The 21,814-nt window shown below is 64.6% G+C and overlaps 1 protein-coding gene across 2 annotated transcripts; it reads right to left on the minus strand.

Moving 5' to 3' along the window:
• Positions 1–7,340: 7,340 nt before the first annotated feature.
• TSPAN32 (tetraspanin 32) lies at positions 7,341–21,169 on the minus strand. 2 transcript variants are annotated; one of them, XM_045486318.1, is made up of 9 exons: positions 21,010–21,162; positions 20,377–20,491; positions 19,492–19,589; positions 15,352–15,426; positions 11,905–12,006; positions 11,363–11,449; positions 9,684–9,767; positions 9,301–9,392; positions 7,341–8,764 (listed from the first exon to the last, which is right to left on the minus strand). In XM_045486318.1, the coding sequence occupies exons 1-9, from the start codon at positions 21,073–21,075 to the stop codon at positions 8,614–8,616; spliced, it is 870 nt and encodes a 289-aa protein (XP_045342274.1). In that variant the 5' UTR covers positions 21,076–21,162; the 3' UTR covers positions 7,341–8,613. The 2 variants fall into 2 exon arrangements, with proteins under 2 accessions (XP_045342274.1, XP_045342275.1); XM_045486319.1 differs by lacking the exon at positions 11,363–11,449 and having other exon boundaries at positions 21,010–21,169.
• Positions 21,170–21,814: the final 645 nt, after the last annotated feature.

The raw sequence follows: 21,814 nt of genomic DNA on the forward strand, positions 1-21,814 counted from the left end.
CACACGGCCTCGCCCCTGCTGCGCCCCCTCCAGCCCACACGGCCTCGCCCCTGCTGCGCCCCCTCCAGCCCACACGGCCTCGCCCCTGCTGCGCCCCCTCCAGCCCACACGGCCTCGCCCCTGCTGCGCCCCCTCCAGCCCACACGGCCTCGCCCCTGCTGCGCCCCCTCCAGCCCACACGGCTTCACACCTGCTGCACCCTTTCCAGCCCACATGGCCTCGCCCCTGCTGCGCTCCCTCCAGCCCACACGGCCTCACCCCTGCTGCACCCTTTCCAGCCCACATAGCCTCACCCCTGCTGTGCTCCCTCCAGCCCACACGGCCTCGCCCCTGCTGCACCCCCTCCAGCCCACACGGCCTCACACCTACTGCACCCTTTCCAGCCCACATGGCCTCACCCCTGCTGAGCTCCCTCCAGCCCACACGGCCTCGCCCCTTCTGTGCCTCCTCCAGCCCACACGGCCTCGCCCCTGCTGTGCCCTTTCTAGCCCACACAGCCTCGCCCCTGCTGCGCCCCCTCCAGCCCACACGGCCTCACCCCTGCTGCGCCCCCTCCAGCCCACACGGCCTCGCCCCTTCTGTGCCCCCTCCAGCCCACACGGCCTCGCCCCTGCTGCGCCCCCTCCAGCCCACACAGCCTCGCCCCTGCTGCGCCCCCTCCAGCCCACACAGCCTCACCCCTGCTGCACCCTTTCCAGCCCACATGGCCTCACCCCTTCTGTGCCCCCTCCAGCCCACACGGTCTCGCCCCTGCTGCGCCCTTTCCAGCCCACATGGCTTCACCCCTGCTGTGCCCCCTCCGGCCACACGGCCTGGCATGGACAGGGTGGTCACTGGCTGGGAGGGTGGGCTGCACCCCTGCTAACACCCTTGGTTCCAGCCTTGTTGGGGACAGAGTGCCTGTGCTTGTTGATTTGGGGTGGACCCTGCATCCTGCATCGTGACCCCCCTGCCTTAAGGTTTTCCCCCCGAGCTGGAGCCTCAGCCGAGCCTTCCAAAGGCTGTCCCGGGGCTCTGTGGGCCTGGCCACTTCTGAGTGGTGTGGCCTCCACGGGGACCCATGCCCACTGCCGCACCTCCTGCCACGCCGTAAACACAGTCCCTGGGCCCAGGGCACTCATCCAACACTGCAGACCCTCATCGAGCGGGGTGGGCTGATCGTCTGCACTCGGGGAAGACTGACCTGGCCTGAGTGTCCGTTCTGCTGAAGACGACTGCCCCTTACAGGTGGGGGTGTCTGAAGTGACCGGGTGGCCTCCAGAGGGCTCAACAGCTTTCTCAAGGGATGGCGTCACAGCGGGGCTCCCCAGTGGCCTGTGGCCAGCGGGTTGGACAGTGGGCAGAAGCCATGACCGGGGTCATCCTTTGTGGGAGGGACTTCCTCGGCTATCGGCAAGGCCACTCTGCTCACGGGCCCCGTGGGGCAGCATTTGAGTGGCCAAGGTCAGAGACCATTCTCTGCGGTTGCTCAGGGACCCCCCCTCGGTGGACACAGACCTGTGATCCCAAGACCTTTGCCCGTCACAGCTGCTGCTAGAGGTTCCCCTGTGCGCTTCCTCCCCAGGGTCGGGGGGAGATGTGACGGCCCCCCAGACAGAGATGCCCAGGATGCCTTCTGGTCGGGGGAGGAATGGAACCATTCAGGAGGTCCCTGGCCGCACGCCGCGTCCTGAGCCCATGCCATCTGGCCTGGCGAAGACGCGTGGTCGGCCCAGCGGCTGAGTCGTCTCCTGCTCTGGTGGGATTCGTGTTGGTCAGCGTTCTCCAGAGAAACAGAACCAGTGGGACGGATGCACGCAGAGACTTATGATAGGGACTTGGCCCTGCGCTCACGGAGGCTGGCAGGCCCCCAGGTCAGCAGGCTGAAGGTCTGAGCCCAGGAGGGTCCACCGCGTACGTTCTGGGCCAGGTGTGGAGGCCAGAGGCCAGGACGAGGACGGAGACGGCAGCAAGCTTTCCTCCCTCCCCCAGCCCCGCCCCCCTTCTCCGCAGGACCTGGAGAGGCCCGTCCACACCAGGAGGGCCAGTCCGCCCTTCCAAACGTTCCTCTCCCCCACACGCACCCGGAATAACCCATATGACCTCGTTTCACCTGAATTATGTCTCTAAAGACTCTGCCTCCAAATGCAGTCATGCCCTGAGGTGCTGGGGGCTCAGGACTTTGACACAAGAATTTGGGGGACACAATTCAGCCAATAACAGGATGGCCGCCCTCGGCCTCCTCGGCACACATCTTTGGTATCTGTGATGGTTCAGACGGGTCCCAGCATCAGAGTCCAGCCCTGCCCTCAGCCTGGCCACTCCACTCTCCACTCCTCGCTGCCTCGGCAAGTGGGGTGTCCTCGGGGGCCCCCACGAAACACAGCTGCTGGGGTTTCTGGCCGAGGTCGGCTAAGTAACGGTCTTCACAGGTACCCGGGTCCTAATCCTTGGGACCTGGGAATGTCCCCTCCTACGGCAAAAGGGGCTTTGCAGATGTGAGTAAGTGAAGGACTTTGAGCTGTGGAGATGTGGCCCAGTGTCATTGCAAGGGCCACAAGGGGGAGTGAGCCGCAGAAGGTGATGGGGGGATGGCCGCAGAGAGACGCATCCTGAGACACAGCCCTGCTGGCTTTGCAGATGGAGGAAAAGGCTACAGGCCGAGGAGTGAGGCTTTAGAAGCCACGAAGGGAAGGAAAGAATCCTCCCTTAGAGTCTGCGCGGGGAATGCGGCCCTGCGGCGTCCTGAGGTCCGTTTCTGGCCCCCCGGAACGGTGCGGAGCCACAAAACTCTTGTTTGAGGCCCCCGAGTGTGCGGTCTTTTGTCCCATGTCCCAGCAGAAACGGGGAACGAGGCATCGGCCTCACCAGGCAGTATGTTCTGACGTCCCGTGCTTTTATGTCAGTGTTGTGGACTGAATCGTCCCCCCAAATTCACATGGTGATGTCCTAACCTGGATGTGACCATATCTGGAGACGGGGACTTTACAGAGGTGACTGAGGTAACACGGGGTCACCGGGGTGGGTCCTGATCCCGTGTGACCGGGGTCCTTGTAAAAAGAGGAGATCGGGACACAGACACGCATGGAGGGACGACCCCCGCGAGGACACAGGGAGAGGACGGCCATCCACGCACAAGGAGAGAGGCCTCGGGAGGCCTGGCCCCGCCCATGCCTGGACCTCGGGCTCCGGCCTCCAGGATGGGGACGTGACAGTCTGTGGCGTGAGTTATGGTCGCCCGAGCAGACAGAGACACATAATCTAAGTTCTTTCTCGTCCTCCTGCTTCTAAATGCCAGCCTAGGGGTGACCTGGGTGCTCAGAGACCCTTGCGAGGAAGTTAGGCCCCGTGTCACAATGGAGTACTCCAACAGGGACATCGCATCCGGCTGGGTATGTTTTCTCCCCGAGGCGGCAGGCTCGGGCTCAGACTCCCACGGACACCCCCAGCTTCTGCGGCTTCCTTTGTGTCTCATCCTCGTCATATCTGAGCCTGTGGTCCCGAAGCGGGAGATCGGGCAGAACACCATACCATCACAGACAACAGAAGCCCTGTATGAGGGCTAACTGTGTCACCTGACCTGGGCCACGGGGGGCCCAGACATTGGGACAAACGTGATTCTGGGTGTGTCTCTGGGTGCTTCTGGATGACATTCACGTTTCGACGCATAGATCGAGCAGAACGTGGCCTTCCCTAATGTGGGTGGGCCTTACCCAATCAGTTGACGGCCTGACTAGCCGGAAAGGACTGAGGAGGGAACTCCTCTGGCGGACTGTGTGAGCCCACACATCACTGTCTTCCTGCCTTCAGACTCATACTGGAGTGTCGGTCTTGCCTGGCCCCTGCCCCCCACCCCTGCTCCCACCCCTCGACTTCTCAGCCTCCATAATCACGTGAGCCCATCCCTTACGACAAACCTCTTTTCTATGTACACGCACACAGTATTGCTTCCCTAAAGAACGCTGACGTAAACGCTGTGCCCTTGGAACTGTTCCAGGGGTCCGACGTCAGCACAGGAGGGGGTTCCCAAGGGCCACGTCCACGGAGGCCGGCCTCCAATCTTCTTCTCAGGCCCAGTGCCCATATCCTCCCAGTGGGACAGCCCTCTCCACGCCACCCCCATGAGTGAGCCCCGGCCTCCTTCCCTCTACCCCCGTGATGAGCCCAGTGGCTCCCTTTGGGCCCCGTCCTTCCAGGCCCTTCTGCACTCACGTCACTCGCCGGCCTCCTCCCGGGCAATCTGCTTTCCCGCGGCTCCTGTGCTCCCGCTGGGCCTCCGACGCCTGGTCCTCACGACGACTGCGCCCTAGCGAGCACCCCCAGCTCCCTGTGAGCCTGCACAGCCAGCAGGCCCCCCGAAGGCCTGCGGCCACCCAGCTGCGGGCTCAGCGGCTTTTCCGGGTCAGGGGCTCCGGGGCGAGGGCTGACCACACCGCAGGCCTGGTCCCGAAGGCCAGGGTGCTTGTTTTTCCCTTGCATGGGGTCTCACGGGGCTTGACCAGCTCTCCTTCACCTTCAAAGTGTCTTTGGGAACACGTGTCCTCCAAGGTCACCTCGAAGGGAAGAAGACGCTGACCTCACCCTCCCTGCTTGCCCTTGGTGAAACTCAGCCACGTGGCCGCGTTGACCCCACTCCCTCGGGGAGGCTGAGAAACGCAGCGGTCCTCTTTGCCCAGGACACGGTGACCTGCTGACCCGCGTGCCCCCTCCATGCCCCCAGACACCTTCTGTGCCTCCCCGAGGCCCGTCCGGTCACAGCGTCCATCCCCGGGTCCGGAACCGCCAGGCCGTGAGCACAGGGACGTGCCTTCTCTTGGTCCAGCAGCTTGAGTCAGGGGCCAGTGACCCCAAAGCTTGAGTCACGGGCGCCCGGCCGGCTCAGTCAGTGGGGCGTGCGACTCTTGATCTTGGGTCGTGAGTTCCAGCCCCACGTTGGGGGTTACCGACTCATTAGAAGGACACGACTCAGGAACAGCCACACGGGACCCGCGGAAGGGGTCCACGCCCCTGTCTGGGGGCGCCCCCCTCCTGCCACCTGCACGTGTTCACCAGTCGAGCCCGGGGGCTCGGGGCCTGTCTGGCGGTCCCGCTGGGTGGGCCTGGGTGATCTCACAGCTGGCCACTGGTGAGTCTCCCGCCCTCTCCCCTCCAGGGGGCTCTCAGTACGCCTGGCCTCCCGGGAGGCCAGTCTCTGTCCATAAGCCACCAGTCACTGCAGGAACACACCTGGGACACTCTCAACACTGCAAAACCAGGGGTTTTAGGGAATGTGTGCCGGGAACTAGACAAAGACCCAATATTCATTTTTTAATGACATCACCGGCCACTCCTTGGCCTTTGGCCGCATCCTTTACAGCAAAATGATCATAAAAGTCCAAAGCACGCGACTACACTTGGTCCGGCTGCTGTCCCGCCTCTCCCGTGGCTCCCGTGGCTCCCGTGGCACTGCGCTGGGAGGCAGCGTCATCTCCTGCTGCACGGCCGTCATTACATAGTCGTTTCAGTCCCCTCGCCTCAGCTGCTACCGTTCTGTTTGTGCCCTTTGGAAGGGACCCGAGCCCGGCCTCCTTCTGGCCAGGATGGGGAACGCCTGCCCTCCGAGCACCACTGTCCCCATGAGGACCGGGCTGCCGGGCCACTGAGGCTGTTCCCGGCACACCCGGCCCGCTCTGCACGGCAGCCCTGCCCCTGCTCCGTCCACTCTGCCCCCGGAGCACTCGGGGACACCTGCCTGTGGCTTCGTCTCCTTCCAAGCCTGGAAGGCGTCCTTCCGATGGGCATTGACGGGTCCTACTCCAGCTCCCACGGGGCCCAGCAGCAGGCACATCTCCGTCCCCTGTCTCTCTGGACACAGGGCCGGGCTGCTGGCCACTGCCCACGAGTCCACAGAAACCAAACGCAGGGGCTCCTCCCACCTGTCCCATTCTTCCCTCGCAGCTGGGCAGGCCGCAGGCGGGTCGGCCCTCGGGGCGGGGCCTTGTCGCCTCCCTCCACCGGCACCCGGACTTCCGAACAGGACAGCCCAGCAGCTCCGGGGTCACGGGCACAGGGCAGCGTCCCAGGGACATTGCTCGAGGGGTACAGTTGTGTGCTCGCTGTCTGACGGTGGCGGGTGGGGGCCACCTCCCGGCGGACCCCACATCCGCCCCCAGAACCCCGTCCGGGAGGAGACACCTCACCGACCTCCTGCTCTCTCCAGCTGTTGGCGACCCTCTCCCGGGCCAACTGCGGCCTCACCGTGGGTTTGGGCGCCACAGCGCATGGGGCTCCCGTGTCAAGGAGGCCTGGGGACTCCTCACCTCAGGGAGGGTGGAGCCCAGCCACCCGGCCTTCCCCTCGGTCTTTATCTTGATCAGGTGCCTCAACGTGGCCCCCAGACTTCCAGGTCTGGTTTCTCCTAGTGACCTCTGTCTTCTTGTTTCTTTCACCCCACCCCGCCAAGCTGGGACAGAGAGGCCAGACTTGCTGGGGACACTGCACTGGTGGGTCACCAGCCCGTTGCTTGGGCCCTCCCAGCCTTGATGGTGCTATATTAAGGCTTGGTTTTGCCCCTGCACCCGCTTGCTTGCTTGCTTGCTTGCTTTTTTTCTTCCTTCCTTTTTTCTTTCTTTCTTCTTTCTTTCTTTTTTCTTTTCTTTCTTCCTTCCTTTTTTCTTTTTCTCTTTCTCTCTTCTTTCTTTCTTTCCTTCCTTCCTTCCTTTCTTTCTTTTTTTTTTCTTTCTTTCTTCCTTCCTTTTTTTTCTTTCTTTCTTCCTTCCTTTTTTCTTTCTTTCTTTCTTCCTTCCTTTTTTCTTTTTCTCCTTTCTTTTCTTCCTTCCTTCTTTCTTTCTTTCTTTTTCTTTCTTTTTTTCTTCCTTCCTTTCTTTCTTTCTTTCTTTCTTTCTTTCTCTATGTTTATTTTTGAGAGACGGAGCACAAGTGGGGGAGGGGAAGAGAGAGAGGGAGACCCAGAATCCCAAGCAGGCTCCAGGCTCTGAGCTGTCAGCACAAAGCCCAATGTGGGGCTCAAACCCCCAAACGGTGGGATCATGACCTGAGCCAAAGTCAGACGCTTAACGGACAAGCCCCCCAGGTGCCCCAGCTGTTCTCTTAATAACCGTCTGGAGATTCCCTCGCTGCTGAGTTCCGTGTTTGTAGAGTTTAACTACATCCCCTTATCTTCTTTCCCTCTTTCCGCCACTGCTGTGCAGAGGACACCTCGCTGGTTGTGATCTTTCAAACACATTCTGCAGGGCGCCTGGGGGGCTCAGGTGGTTGAACGTCCGGCTCTTTGTTTCGGCTCAGATCGTGGTCTCGCGGTCTGTGAGTTCAAGCCCCGTGTCGGGCTCTGCACTGCTAGGGCGGAACCCGTTTGGGAGTCTCCCTCTCTCCCTCTCTCTGCCCGTCCCCGGCTCTCTCTCTCAAAAATAAATAAACTTGAAAAATTATAAAATATGTTTTGTAAGCTGTAGAGTGACAAGCTGACCAGAGCAGGTCCAGAGGACAAATGCACGTGGCCGGAGACCCTGGGCTGTCTCCGAATGCAGGACCCGGGAGACCCTGGGGTGTCCTCGCCTGGGGCCAAGCTCTTCCACTGGAGGAGGGCCACCGGCTATACATGAGGTGGGAACACGTTTGCCTCCGGAAGCGTGCGTGCGTGGGCGTGCGAGGAGAAACGCAAGAGGCGACGGTGGGGGTTGTGGCCACGTGTCCACTGTCTTGCCTGCCCGTCCTGTCACAGAGGGTTCTTCCCTTCTGGAGGACCCTCCTTTGCTGGTCTTGGTGGCGGCAGGCCCGACCTCCCCAGAAGGAGGTTAAACGGCCCCGACATTCCTCTCTCCTTGGTCAGCTCTGCCGGGGCCTCGGCCTGGGCTGGGCCAATCCGGGGTTCCACCTGGGACTTCCGATTTCGAGCAGAGAGTGAACACCCTCAGGGACGGTTGGAGAGAACGGAGAGAGGTAGCTTGGGAGCTACCAGCGGGAGCGGCCTGGAAACTGGACCGTCTACAGAGCCCTCCTGCACACACCCTACGAGTCTCGCCTTCGGCCCTGGCACCTGTGAACACCCCACCGGAAGTGTGGGGTTTCTGCCAGAGACACGAGGTTCCCAGTGGGCCTTCTGCAGCCACAGGAACCCTTGCAAGTGAGCTCCCCGGCCCGGGGCAAGGGGAAGTCAGAGGTCTCAGCACAAGAGGACGGGCCTGCCTCGCCGGCTCGGACATGAAGGCCTCACATGAGAAGGAACGGAGGTGGTCCGCTGATGGATGGCAAGGAGGGGGCCCTCGGTCCTCCAGCCACACGGACCTGTGTCCAGCCGGCAGCCGGACTGAGCCTGGAAGTAGGGTCCCCCGGAGCCGGCGGCCAGTGGGGCACCCGGCCAGGCTCGGCCCTGGGCTCTGACCTCGTGAGACTAAGCAGAGTGCCCAAACCTGCCCCGTGGCTTCTCTGCTCCGACCACTTCCCAGTCTGTTCCCGCAGAGTCAGTGAGTGACCCCGGTCCCCTTGTCTGCTGAAACAGAGCTGGCCTCCTCCTCTCCCTCCCCGTCCCTCCGCGCTGCGGCAGAAAACACGTCGCACCCTCCTCGTAAGGCTCGTGTTCAGGCCTGCTCAGGCTCCGTGGGCCGACAGGTGGCAGGACAGGTGGTTGAAGCAGCGTCAGCTGTCCTGGAGGAACCGAGGGCCCCCTGAGGGTCTGCTCGCCCGCAGGCGGCCATCGAGAACGTCCGCTTCCATCGGGTGCTGGAGTGCAGGCCCCCCCGGGGAGCGTCTGAAGAAGCTGGGCTCCTGGGGCCGGCAGTCACGGGCTCTAAGAAACAGAGGGGGCTGTGAGGCTGTTCTAGAATGCACCAGGCCCCGGGCAGGACGGGAAGGCCGGGGCAGAGTGGCGGGGTTGGTGAACACCAGGAGGGCCTTCTTGGCCGCTGAGCCTGGGTCCTCCCTGCTCCTGGTGCACGGGGAGCCCTGGGGCTCCCCAGGATCACAGGTCTTGGCCTGGGACTAGTGCGGGGCCCCAGAAGCATCTATCTCTCGGTGCTGGTGGAGACAGCACTTGTGAGGTCGGGTCTCGGTGAGGAGTGGGGTGAAGAGAGGGGCGTCTCTGGGGGGCTGGTCTGGCAGCTCTCCAGATGTCCCCCTCCCTCCACATGGCCAGCCACCCCCAAAGCACCCGCCTTAGAGGACTGGGCTACTGGTCCGGGGGTCCCAGCGGCCGGGGGCAGTAGAGACATCCCGGGAGTGGGGAGGGGCAGTGCTCTCTGGCCAGTGAGCACCCAGATGCCTCCACCTGCTGCCGTCTGCACTCGGAGGGGTGAGGTGGGGGCAGGCGGGCGGGCTGGGACCTACCTCCGGCTCAGGGTGTACTTGCCCCTGCGGTCCAGGCTGCAGCCAGAGCGAAAGGCGAACCAGAGAAAGGAGCTGAGCAGCACGGCATACACCTGGGGGGGGGGGGTGGCGTCAGCACAGGCACCGGCGGCTCCAGTGGGGCGTGCACTGCCTCCCTAGAAGGGTCTGGGCTCTGCGGGGCTCCCGCCCGTCTCGGGAGGTGGGCACCGTCACCCCCCAGACGGCCTCCCTGGGGTCAGCAGCGTCCTCTCTGGCTCCCCGGTGTTCCCCCAGACCGGAGATGCTGGCCTGGGGCTGCCCAGTCTGCCCTTCCATCAGGGTGGGGGTCCTGTGGATGCAGGGGCAGGCAGTGGGGGAGGGGTGCCGAGGGAGGGCGAGTGTACCGTGGAGGCCAGGCCGATGCCAGTGAGGGTGGAGGCGATGTTTCCGTAGGTCCTCAGGAAGCTCCTGACCCCCACCAAGCAGTCCTGAGCGGAGAGCAGCTCGTAAGGCACCTGCCCTGACTGCCCCTCCCCTGCCCGGGGTCGAGGGCCCCCGCCAAGGCGGAGACCCGCAGTGCCCACCGAAGGCGAATGCTGGGGTGATGGGAAGTCGGCGGGGCCTGGGGGCTCTGGGGAATGGCGTCACAAACAGGTGAAAACCGGACGGACAGAGCAGACCTCTGTGGGGACTAGAGGTCGCTGCCCCAGGGTCCAGCGCATGCCTTTCTTAGGTGTCCCCTGAGCAGCCTGTGCTGGGTCATGCATCTGGCTGCCGTGGGCAGGCTGGCTCTCCCTCACTCCCTGGCCCAGGGCTGGGTGCAGAGCATCAGTGAGGGGAGGGGTGGGCGTGCTGGCCAACAAGAGGGGCAGAGAAAGCACTGGGGGAGAGGCCTGGGGTCCTGGGCATCCCCATCCAGTGCTTCCCCAGGGTACGGCTGCCGCAGAGGCTCTGCCTCCAGAAAAGGGAGGTGACCGACCCATCTCTGAAGCACTCAGATGGCGGCATTTGGGTCTGGGGAAGATGTTGGCATTTGGGGCGGCTGCAGAAAGGAAGCACATTCGGGATGTTGCTATGAAGGCTGGGATGGGGGAGGGGAGGCTGGCTTGCCGTCTGTCTGTGCATCTATCTGCCCCCATGTTCGCTGGGCCTTGGGCCGCAGGACTGACTTCAGCTGGCTGGGAGGTTGGGACCTCTGACTCCCAGGGCAGCTGGAAATGGTCGCAGGAGCTCGGGGCCGCGACGCTGCAGCCTGGCCTGGGTGCCCCGGGCAGAGGGGGGGAATGGCTCCTGATCAGCCCCTACTCCCCCTGTGGCTGCTCCTCTCGGAAGGCAAGCTGGGGGCCAGACCACCGTCAGGGACTCCACCCCAGCCCCTCCAGCACCCTCTCCCGGGGTGGCTCCAGCGCCCACCCCCACCCCCCGAGGCCTTTACAGTGGGGACCCAGCCATTCTGGAAGGTCGCCAAGCGGCCTGTGGCCCAGCTTTGCAGACGGGCACCTGAAGCCTCCTCCTGGGTGGCAGAAAGCCCCCTGCCAGCCCCGCTGGGCCCTCCTTTGCCCTCGCCCCTCCCCTGCACGCCGCCCTCCCTCCCCTGCTGGGCCCGGAGCCCTAGCAACCTCCTGTCTGTTTCTTGGAGGACGGCCAGGAGCCTCTGGCCCACAGATAGGGGTGGGTTTGTTTCCCGGACATGGGGGAGGGGAGCAGGGAAGGCGGTGGGTTGGAGGAGGGCTGGTGGGGTGGTCAGAGGGAGGGCCACGTCCCTCTCTGGGGAGCAAGGGACTTCCCAGCCTCTGTCGCCGCCGAGGCCCTTGGGCGGGCTGACTGGGGCCAGGCTGTTCCTTCCCTCCGCGAATGCACTTCCGGCTCCTTCCGGAGGAGCCCCCTCCAGATCACTGTCTGTCTTCCACCTCCCTCTATGCTTCTGGAGGCTTCCGAGGGCAGGCCTGGCCTTGGGGAGCCCCGAGCTGAAACTGCGTGAGGCAGTGTAGGCGTGAACGGAGCCTGGGGCCGAGTCTAGCCCTCACTGCTGCCTCCAGGAGCCCGGGGAGGGAGAGCCCAGGGTCCCGGCTGTCCTCCTCACCTGTCTGGTGGCCTCCTCTCCTGGACACAGACTGACCTCTGTGCCCCCCAGGAGGCCGAAAGGAGAGTTCTTCCCACAGCACAGGAACTGCAAGAACACGGTGGGGGGGGGGGGAGGTCCCCTAAGGGTCAGCTACAAGTGGTCACCACGGCTGCCCGCCCGGGACGGCTCACGTGCCCAGCTGGGCCTCTCGGGCTAGGAGCCTGTGGCCACCTTGCTTGATATGCTGTGTTATCGCCACCTTGAAATTCTTCTTCGTTTTTTGACAAGAAGCCTTTTTCGTTTTGCTTCGGGCCCCCCAAATTAGGTGGCCAGCCCTGCCCGGGTCAGAGGGAGAAGACGAGAGGTCTTTGTAGCCCCCCTCCCCACGACCGAGAGGGCGTTGCTGGCCCGTGTTCTGGGACGCCCTGCTCAGCGTCTGGCCCCGGCTGGCTGACTCTGGGAGGGCACCCGGTACCCATTTTCGGGGTTGCAAACCACCTGGGGAGGCCGAGTGTCCCGGAGCCGCCCAGCGAGGAGGAGGCCACCCCCCACACGCTCACCGTGTCCTGAATGGCCACCAGCTGCTGCCGCAGGGTGACGGACGAGCTCCTCACTGCCTGGTCATACACCAGATCGTAGGTGTCTAACACGGCGTCCTCCACCTGCACCGAAAGCATCACGGGAAGGCCTCTGTGCGGAGAAGCCCCTTCCCTATGACGGACGCAGCTCCCCAAAGGCGGGCCTGCCCCCATGTGCTTTCCAAACAGTCCCCTCCGCCTTCCAGCAGGCAGAGAGCTCCCTGAGGTCTCCTGGGAGGCTGGTCACAGCAGTCCCCGAGGCTTCAGCTGGGGGGATCTTTCCCCACAGGCAGGGCCACCGGTGCCGCAGTCCCGCTCTGGGGGCAGGGGTCTTGCATAAGCCAGAGCCCTGAGCCGCGGTCACCTCCGGCTCTGATCTTTTGGAGCGTAGAAGGCCTGGCCGAGGGAAGTGGCCACCCTACTTCTGTTGATCTGGAAATGGGGGTGGGACAGGGAAGGCTGGCAGCCAGGCCTGGGCAGAGAAGGCTGGGGGGAGCCTCCTGCCAGGAGCTCAGCTCCCCCCCTGATGGTCTAGGTCTCTCCCCAGAACCACCTGGTGGGTTCTGTAAAGCCAGGCAGCCGGGCTCCAAGGAAGAAGCCTGGGCATCCAGGGCCGGCTCTGAGCAGACAAGGCAGATAACGGAGAAGGAAGGTGCAGACAGGGGCCTGGCCTGGTTCTGTCTTCACCTCGCACCCAGCGTCACCCAGACCTCACTGCCTCCGTCTTCCTAAGCACCTATTCTGCAGACCTAAATGCCCACCTGTTGCCAAATGAGTCCTTTGAAGACAAACGGGAATCTCACCACCTTTAGGAAGCCTTCCCTGACTGCCCTGGGGTCGATGGTCTCCTGGCGTGGGCCAGGCTTCTTTGAGCTCCCCTGTCCTGTGATGCCTCCTGTCCCTTCCTAGAGACCCTGAGCCCTCCCCTGCCCCCTCTCCACCCTGTGCTGTTGTCACACTGACAGCTGGGACACGATGGCTGCTCAGGGCTGTCCCCAAGGCTGGGGGTAAACAGATGACCCAGCATGACCCACCCACATGCTCCCCGGAAAGGGTGGCTGTCCTGCTGGCAGCCTGGAGGACCGGGGTAGGCGGGCCACAGAGGGTCTCTTGGCCAGCCATGTCCAAAGCCCCTGTGCCTCAACAGGAACCAGAGGGACGTTCACCAACCCCTCCACACCCACTCCTGGCACTAAGGGACCCTCCCATTGAGACACTGCACTGCAAGCCATCCCAAACTGGGTCAGCTGGTTTCCAGCCAATCCGCTGGGAGGTGGGCAGTACACTGGGCTAGAGGGCAGGCGTCAGGCTGGCCAGCCCCGCAGTAGGGCCTGGCTGGTGGCCCTCTCTCTGCCTCTGTCTCTAGGTATAAAACGAGGGGAGACCATGAAGCCACTGTGTCCCCATGGGAGGGCGTCCCTGTGAATCTGGGGGCCTGGGAGAGTGGGCCTGGGGTCAGCGGGCAAGTGGCTGAGTCAAGGAGGCCAGCTCGGACCGCCCTCCTGGTTGCATCACCCCCACTAGGGCCCAGGGAGGAGCCGGGTGGCCCACGGCCGGCTCTCGCGATTGCAATCTTGGCGTAGGAAAAAAATGTGCTGACAGGGGTCTGTCCCCAGGACCCCAGAAGCAGGAGGCACGGGCCCCCGCTTCAGGCAAAGCCACGCCCCTCACCCAAGACCCCGGGGCCTAGCAGTGGGGGCCCAGCTGGACCCTCCCCACAGGCCTGGGCATCTGTCCCCGTTACTGGGTTTGGGGGTGCTCTGGGAGCCTGAGGCCTTGTTTCTCCGTGACAAAACTGGAGTGCACCTGGTGCTCTCGGATGCCTCTGTGCTTCCCGCCAGGGTCCCTCCTCCTTGAGCCTGACCTCCAGGACCCCAGGGGAGCCCCCTAGGATGGGTTTGGAGCCACAGGGGTGGAGGGGATCTTGGGGTCTCTGGATCCGTACCTCCCAGACAGTGTTCCTCTCAGATTCCCACCTGGTCACAGGGTGGTGACCCCAAATGATGCTGGGGGGGGGCGGGTGCGCTGTCTAGGGTAAACCCCAGGCAGAGAGGGGCAAAGAGGCATTGACTCAGGGCAATGTGCCCTGGACGGTGACCCCTGGGCCTGAGTACCTCCTCTATAGAGCAAGGCCATGACCATCAAACCTGGCCCGGTGTCCCGGCCTCCTCCATCCGAGGAGCACGTGAGGGAGAAACGAAGAAACCAGGACCAGAGAGGGTCAGCACAAACCTAAAAGCACACAGTACAAGCCAGGCCCAGTCTCCTGACCCAGCTGCCCCTGGGGGCCTCTGCTCCTTCCTGCATAACCATCTCCGGGGGGCCCGGGCAACAGAGACCCTGGGGCCCTGGGACTCAGACACATAGGCAAGAAATCCCGGCTCGTCACCTGCTGCCTGCGCAGTGTTTTGCCAGAAACCGAGTACATTCTAGCCAGACTGGCCTCGGTTTGCCTGGGCTGGTCCTTTGGGAGCGCACGGAGGAACTGAGGCCCAGTGGAGAAGGGATCATAGAAAGTCAGGGCAGACAGGGTCTATGCAGCAGAACTCTCCCACCCCTGTCTGCAGTGCCACCTGCTGGCCCCTTGACTTCTCAGCCTGCTCCAGAGACCCCACCTGGGTCTGGGCCCTCATGGGCCCAAGGGCCATCAGGATCTTGTCAACTGCTGGGGACTGCGGACGGCCTGTCTCTTGTCCCTTTGGCCTCAGCCAGGGAGCAGCTGGGCTAGGGGCTTGGACCCCTGGGCCTCCCTCTCTGAGCTTCTTGGGTACCCGTTTCCTCTGCCCAGACGGGGGGCCTGCCTTGCCCCCCAGCCCTGCTCTGGGAAGGGGCCAGCCCCACTCCCCAGGCAGGCTCTCAACTCGGTCTCAGGGCTCTGGATTCAGACAGAATTTCTGCAGGGCCAGGCTGTCCTGGCCCCTGTGCCCGAGGCGCTGCCCCCAAGCTGTGGTCTGGCCTCGGTCCCTTGGGTCAGCACCCAGGCCTGCGGGCTTTGAGCCTGGCTCATGTATGCTCTCTGGGGACTTTGGCCCTGAGGACTGAGTTATCCCAGAGCTGGGGCCTCCCCCCAGCCCCCAAATCGGGACGGGGCCCCCTCTCACACCCTCTGCCCTTCCGTGGCCCCCTGGCTGCCCCCGCTCCAGGGCTGAAGGGTGGCTGTCATCTGGGGAGAAGGCCTGGACACCGGCAGGGCTTCTGGGCCAGTTTCCGGAACACGCACCTGTCTAGTCAGTCCCTCAGGTCAGCCGGCCACCCCTCCCCCGCACCTCACCCCCTTTCCAACTCCTGACCCCCCAGGCCTGGGGGGCTTCTGAGGCCTGTCCCAGCCTTCAGGTCCCAGTCCCCCCCCCCCAAGAGTGGACTTTACCCGGCTCAGGTACCCCCTGCGGTGTGATGCTTGGGGGTGGGGAGGCGCGGGCAGGCACTCACCTGGGCAGGGTTGTGGAATCTCCAGAAGGCCACCTGCACCAGAATGCAGAACGCCAGGGCAAAGCACAGGAAGCCCTGGGGCGGAAGAGACGAGGGTCACCCTGTGCGGCCCGACCGGCCGCCTCGAGGCTGGGCCTGGGCCCCCTAGTGCACGGGGTGCACACGCAGGCCAAGGAGGAGACCCGCGCTGCGGGCACGCTGTTCCCAGCCCTTCTGGCTTGTTTGCGAATTCTGCCCCTATTGGTCATTCTGGCTCGCGGGGGCCCTTCCGTGGCAGCGCCACGTCCCCCCAACCCCAGGGAAGGAGGCAGTCCCCTGGATGATGGGAGCCCCCACCCAGCGGGGCGGTTTCCGGGGGCGGGCGCTGGGCTAGGATGCGGATCTGGGAGAAGGGTCGAGCGAGCGGAGCACAGGGGTGGGGGGTGGGGGCTTCTGCAGGCACACAGCAGGGACTGCTCATTTCGTTTTGCTTTCTGGAACGTGCCTCTGGGTCAAGCCCCAGCCTCCGCAGCTGGGCTTCCGTGGTTCTGGCCGGAAGGAGCTAGGGCAGGTGGGGCACCTCCAGGTAGGGGGAGTCTGGGCAGAGGCCCGCCTCCTATCTTCACCCCCTGGGACCCCAGCATCGGAGGAGATGGAGTTCTCTGGGGGGAAATGTCTTTCCGTCGTCAGTGCCCCCATGGTGCCCTCCTCTCTCTGGCTCGGGGGTCTGGAACTGTGGAGCCCCTGCTGGCCGAGGCCAGGGAGTATTATGGGCCCCTCCCCGGAGAAGTGTGCACGACCCAAGCTTTCGTGGGCAGCTTCAGAAGGTCACCCGAGACTAGGAACCCCGGCTCACATGCCGCCCTGGGGATGTCACCCCCACTGGAGCTTGACCGGCCACCCGCGTGCCGGTGACCTTCAGACCTGGGACTCCGGCCAGGTCTCCTCCTAGACCTCTGGGCCGTTTGGCTGGCTGCTGACCACACAGCCTAGGTGTCCAGAGGCCCGCTGTGTGTGCCTCACCTCCCTGCCGTGCTGGCTTGGTGAGGGCACCGCCGCCCCGTGCCGCGGGGGACAGTCCTCCCGGGACTCTCTGCAGCCTGGGGCAGACGGTGGCCGGGTTCTCCCCACCCAGCCACTGCCTCGCTAAGGGCAACACCCAGGAGGATCGGGGACCAGCGGAATCGAGAGATGCCCTCAGACACGGACACACGGACACTGGCTGGGCGGGGCCGGGACAGAGAAACAGTCCATGCCAGGGGCCTCCACCAGGTGCCGGGAGAGAGCAGGCCACGCCCACCAGTCCCCAAACTTGGTAGGAGCACTGGGACCTCCGGCTCTGCCCTGGGGTGCGTGGTGGGGGGCGGGGGGGGGGGAGCAGACAGCCCCCTGTCTTCCCCTGCTGCCTCCTGCCTGCCTGTCCTAGAGATGGCTCCACCTTCCTCCCCCTCCTCCTCCTTCTCTTCCCCCTCCTCCTCTTCCCTCCTGCCTCTCCTCCCTCTCCGCTTCCTCCCTATCCCTCCTCCTCCCTTCTGCCTCTTCCCCCTCCTCCCTCTCCCCCTTCCCCTCCTCCTCCTCCTTCACATCCCTCTTCCTCCCCTTCCCCTTCCCCCTCCTCCTCCCCCTCCTCCCTCTCCTCCTCCTCCCCCTCCTCCCTCTCCTCCTCCTCCCCCTCCTCCTCCTCCTGTTCCCCCTCCTCCCTGACTGGCTGAGGGCCTCCTTCTCCATCTGGAAACCATCGCTCAACACTGCCTCCCAGGATGGGGGCCCTGAGCCAGCTCAGGAGACCAGCATTTTCCAGAAATCGCTTCGCTCCTCAGGAGAGAGCACGCCACCTCCCTCCCTCCACTCGCCCGCCTGCAGGGAGGGCCTCTGGCGGCCCCAGGCCCGCCTCACCTCCCCAAGGGCCTGCACGGCCTGGAGCCGCTGGGTGCGGCCGGCCCAGCGCCAGCATTTGCTTTCTCCTTCTAAATAAAAACCATGAATAAATCAGCCGCCCTTTGGGCTCCGCTCATTTCCTGCTGAGAGGCCCGCGTGGGGCCAGGCTGGAGGAGGTGGGAGCGGGAAGGGGCGGGCGGGGGACAGTCGGGAAGGGTCCCCCCGCTTGCCAGTCCGTCCACACGCGCTGCTCGGCGTGTGCAGACGCACGGCCGCGCCAGACACCGCGGCGCACGAAGGTGCACGCGCAGGGGCGGCTCCCTGGCGCGGGCCCTCGGGGGCATCGGGCCGGGCGCCCAGGGAGGGGGCGGGGTGCCGCAGGCGGCTGACGGCTCAATCCCGGTGCCCCTGCCCCCTGCCCACAGGCCAGAGCGGAAGGCGCCCCGGAGCATCTGGACCAGGAAGAGCCGCCGCGGGCTGGGGATGCCCGGATCGGGTGCCCGGAGCGCGAACTGCGGGAATGGGAGCACCTCCCGCCTCCCGAAGCTTTACCGCTTCGGCAGGCACCACGGCGCCCCCTGGCGGCCGAGGCTGCCGCCCCGGCGCGGCCCTCTCCAGGCGGGCGTGCGGCCTCGTTCTCCAGCCTCGCCCCACTGACAGGCCCCCAGCCTTAGGGCTCCGCTCGGGGGCGGGGGGCAGTCCACCCGCCTGTCAGCTCCCTGAGCCGGGCCTTAGGGCTCCTGGTCACACAGACGGACGGCCCTGCCAGTGCCCCAGTGCCCCCTCACTCCTGCCAGGCCTACCAGCCAGCGGGGAGCCGGTGCCCCTCGAGCCCCCCTGGGACTGCAGCTTTAGGAGAGGCCTGTGTCCCTACAAACCAGGAGTCATTCCCCAAACATTTGCTGACACGGGCTGGGTGGAGAACCCTGCCAGCCCTCGGCGAGCCCCGGGGTGGCTGGCTCCCTGGCTGGTGACCCCATGAACCGCTCTCAGGGTAGGGGTGGGGTCTGCAGGAGGAGAAGGCTGGAGGCAGGAGGGGGGGGGTCTCCTAGGGGGTAGAGGGAGGCCTGGGGGACCCAAGGGGCTGCAGGGAGCCTGCCCTGCGGGCTCCCGGTGTCGAAAGGCTCTGTGTCTGTTTCTTTGCTGCGCCCCAGTTACTCTGTAACTGTGTAGCCCCCCCCACCCCACCCCGCCCTTGCATCTGAATAAACAAAGAAGCCACATTCTCACTCCAAGGGGGAGGCAAGAAACTTCGTCATCCTCCAGCTTTGGTCCTAGGCCCCAAGCACGCGAGAACGTCTCAGCAGAAGCGAACATCATGTTCCGGGACGTCAGCTGCGGACAAACCTGGGAGGCACCGGCGTGGGCGCCCCCTCCCCCTCGGTGATGCTCACCTTTGACCAGACCCTACCCTGGAGTCCCGAAGAAACACGTACCCCGGACCCCTTTGCCAAATCAAACCTGAGTGACGGAGGGACTTTCTCTCTGTCCTTTCTGAGTCTCCCCGTCTCCCGCCATCTTCTCTGTCACTGACCCTGATATTCAATAAACTTTCCACTTCCTCCCGCTCGCCTGTGACTTCTGTCCTGTGAGAAGCGGACGGCCCTCCTGGCCGCTTCTGCGGGACCCCCTCAGGGTCCTTGGGCCTGGCCTGCCTTTGTCAACTGGACTCTGTGTTGGGCCTGTAGGGAGTCCCGGAAGGGGCCCAGGCTGGGGGGGCATGTGCTGGTGGCGGCGGTGGGGGGGAGCAGGTGAGAGCCCAGGGTCCCTTAGGAGAGGAGGGCTCGCACCAGAGGGGGCAGGACGGACGGGCCTGGGGAGGCAGGGATGGGGACAAGGGGCCGCCGCTCTGGAGTCAGATAGAGCCTCCCCACGGCTGCAAGGGAGCAGTGTGGGCTCCAGGCCGCCTTGGGGCACCGCACAAGCCCCGACTTGCAGTGATCTGGCCACCAGAGGGGTGGGGGGGGGCATGTCCCTGCCTCCCCGCGTGTCCTCGTAACAGGAAATGGAAGCCGGTTCCCAGAGCCTCCAGCATGATGCAACCAGACCTCCCCGGGCCTTTGGCAATGGCTCCCAGGCCTGGGAGGGCCGATTCTGCCCCCCTGGATGACGGAGTAAAGGAGGCCTGGCAGAGGGGCCCTGGTTGGCCCCGGTGGATGGGGGTCCCAGCTGGCGCACAGCCTTTGGACCTCTGTCTCTGGTGCGACACTGTGGGGGGTGCTCCCAGCCCTGCCCGCTCTTGATCCCGCCCCAGGGGCTGGGGGAGGGGCAGGGAGAACTCACCCCAGCCATGAGGCCCCCGGCCTCCCTCACGGTGGCTACAGCACCCAGCACGGCGCCCAGGGTCAGGAGCCCAGCCAGGCTGATGCTGGTGCAGAAGGCTGGGTGGGGAGAGAGAGGAGGAGGTTAGGGGTGTCCCGGACGGGGGTCCGGAGGACACAGGGCTTGTGTCTGAAATCCGACCCAAGGGTACACTTGAGGGGTGGACTTCTGGGAGCTCTGAACAGGTCCACACGCCCCCTCAGGCAGGACGTCCCGCCCACCACCCACTCCCTCTCCTCCCAATGCTCAGAAGGCCAGAGGGAAGGAGGAGGCCCGAGGCCCCGCCCCCCACTTCTGCTTCTGCAGTCGCCCGGGCTATCTCGGAAGCCACCAGGCAAGAGCGGGGTGTCTTATCAGTCCAGGCTCAAGACCCAGGCTTCCTGCTCCAGGATTCGGACTTCGGGGTAAAAACTGGGGCCTAAGGGGCAGGAGGCCTGGGGCTGGGACCACGGCCCGATCCTGTGGGCCTCAGTCTCCCCCACGGTTGCCTTCCTCGGCGTCCTGTGCTCTTGCCTGAGACCAAGCCCCCAGAGTGCATCCAGGTCCGGGCCCCTTTGTCCTGGAGCAACGCCTCCAGGACACGAGGCCATCTGGATGCTACGTGATAGTCCCTAGTCCCGCTTGTCCCCAGGCCCCCAAGGGAGGGCGGGAGACCTAGGAAGAGGCAGAGGCTGTGCCCCGGGCCCTGGCTCTGCCCAGTGGAGAAGGACCCCGGGGTGGCCCTCTCTACCCTGACCCACTGCCTGGCCCAGCCTGGCTCCACTAGGAGGCCCTCACCCCAGCCCAGGATGCCCCCCACGGCCTTTGCACCTGCAGCCTCCCCCACCCCGACAGGACCTCACTTACCCCAGCGGCGTGTGGCCTCATAGGGGGTCCTGTCTGAGGATGCGCGGCCGACGACAGCAAAGTGTGTCCCTAGGTAGTTGACAGCTGCCATGGCGGCCATAGAAAGGCCCAGTAGCTGGGGGTGGGGCAGACCCGCAGTGTGGGGGCAGGGCTGGGCGCAGAACGGCGCCCCAGAGAGCAGGGTCTGGGTGTCCTGGGTCCACTGGCCAACCTCCCTCAGCTTCATGGTCTCACCTGGGACAGGCTCACCTTGTCCCAGGCACCGTGTTGCACACACAGATGCACCAACAACACACTCACTCCCCACCCTCCCCCACCGCACACATTCTTTTTCCAGCTGCCGAAAGGACCCGGAACCTTGGGTCATTCTGTCTGCACAGTGGAGGGTGGGCCCACCCCACCCCAGCAGCCCCCTCCCCCTGCCCCCTGCCCCCTCTGACCTGCGCTGCCTGGCTAGGCCCCCAGGGGCGTCCTGTCCCCACAGCCACCTGCCAGGAGCCCACCACCAGGGGCTCCAAGTGCATGTCCCAGGGGCAGGATAGGGACAGCAGGGCTGGGTGTGGGGGAACCACAGTCCTAGAGGTCCGATAACGCGTCCCGCCCCCCACCCTGCCCGCCTGACCAGCCTGTTACCAAGACAAAGGAGCTGGTGACCAGCAGCTGGCACTTGGCCACCCTGACTCGACTCCAGGACTGCATGGTGGCCTCCTCCGGTCCCTTCTCCTCTTCCCTCCTTCCCTCCTCCGCCCCTCCCCGCCCACTGTGGTTTCCAGCTGGGCAGGGGCCTCTGACCGCATCTGCCCGCCCAGGAGGTAGGTTGCGTCCTGCGTGTCTCTGTGTTTGTCAACACACCCAGAAAACTGAGCCTCTGGCTGCCCCACAGGACACAAAGGCAGCAGGGGAAGGGTGGTGAGGCCAGCTCCTGCCACCCCTGCTGCCCCCCAGCCCTGACCCAAGGCACCAGGACCCCTGGAGGGATTCGGGGCCTCCCCCGAAGAGTGTGGCCTTGTTCTCCGTGTGGCCGCAGAACACATCCTGGGGGGAGGTGGGTGAGCAGAGAAAGTGCCTGGGTAGGGGGTGAGCTTCCTGTCCTGGGAGCATACAAGTGGAATCCTGCCCCAGGCTTGATTCTGGGAGGAATGTGGGAGGCAGGATCTAACGCGAACATCAGGATTGGTGTGCCATCTTACGAAACACCATTTGAAATGTTCTGTGACGACAAAATATTTGGAAAGGGAATTTGACTTTCAACGCCTTCGTGGCACAAAGGGGTGATTTGGAGCAGAGCCATCTTGGGGGCACCGGGGAGGACCGGGGCCCTGGTACCACGCACCCGGCTGGGAGGCCCAGGGAGGCTTCGTCCAAACCTGAGTCTGTAATTGGATGATTCAAACCCGAGGGTGAGGCAGGGCCACAAACTCACGTGGGGCTGTGTCCC

This window comes from Leopardus geoffroyi, chromosome D1 (genome assembly GCF_018350155.1).
Source record: "Leopardus geoffroyi isolate Oge1 chromosome D1, O.geoffroyi_Oge1_pat1.0, whole genome shotgun sequence".
Taxonomy (NCBI): Eukaryota; Metazoa; Chordata; class Mammalia; order Carnivora; family Felidae; genus Leopardus; species Leopardus geoffroyi.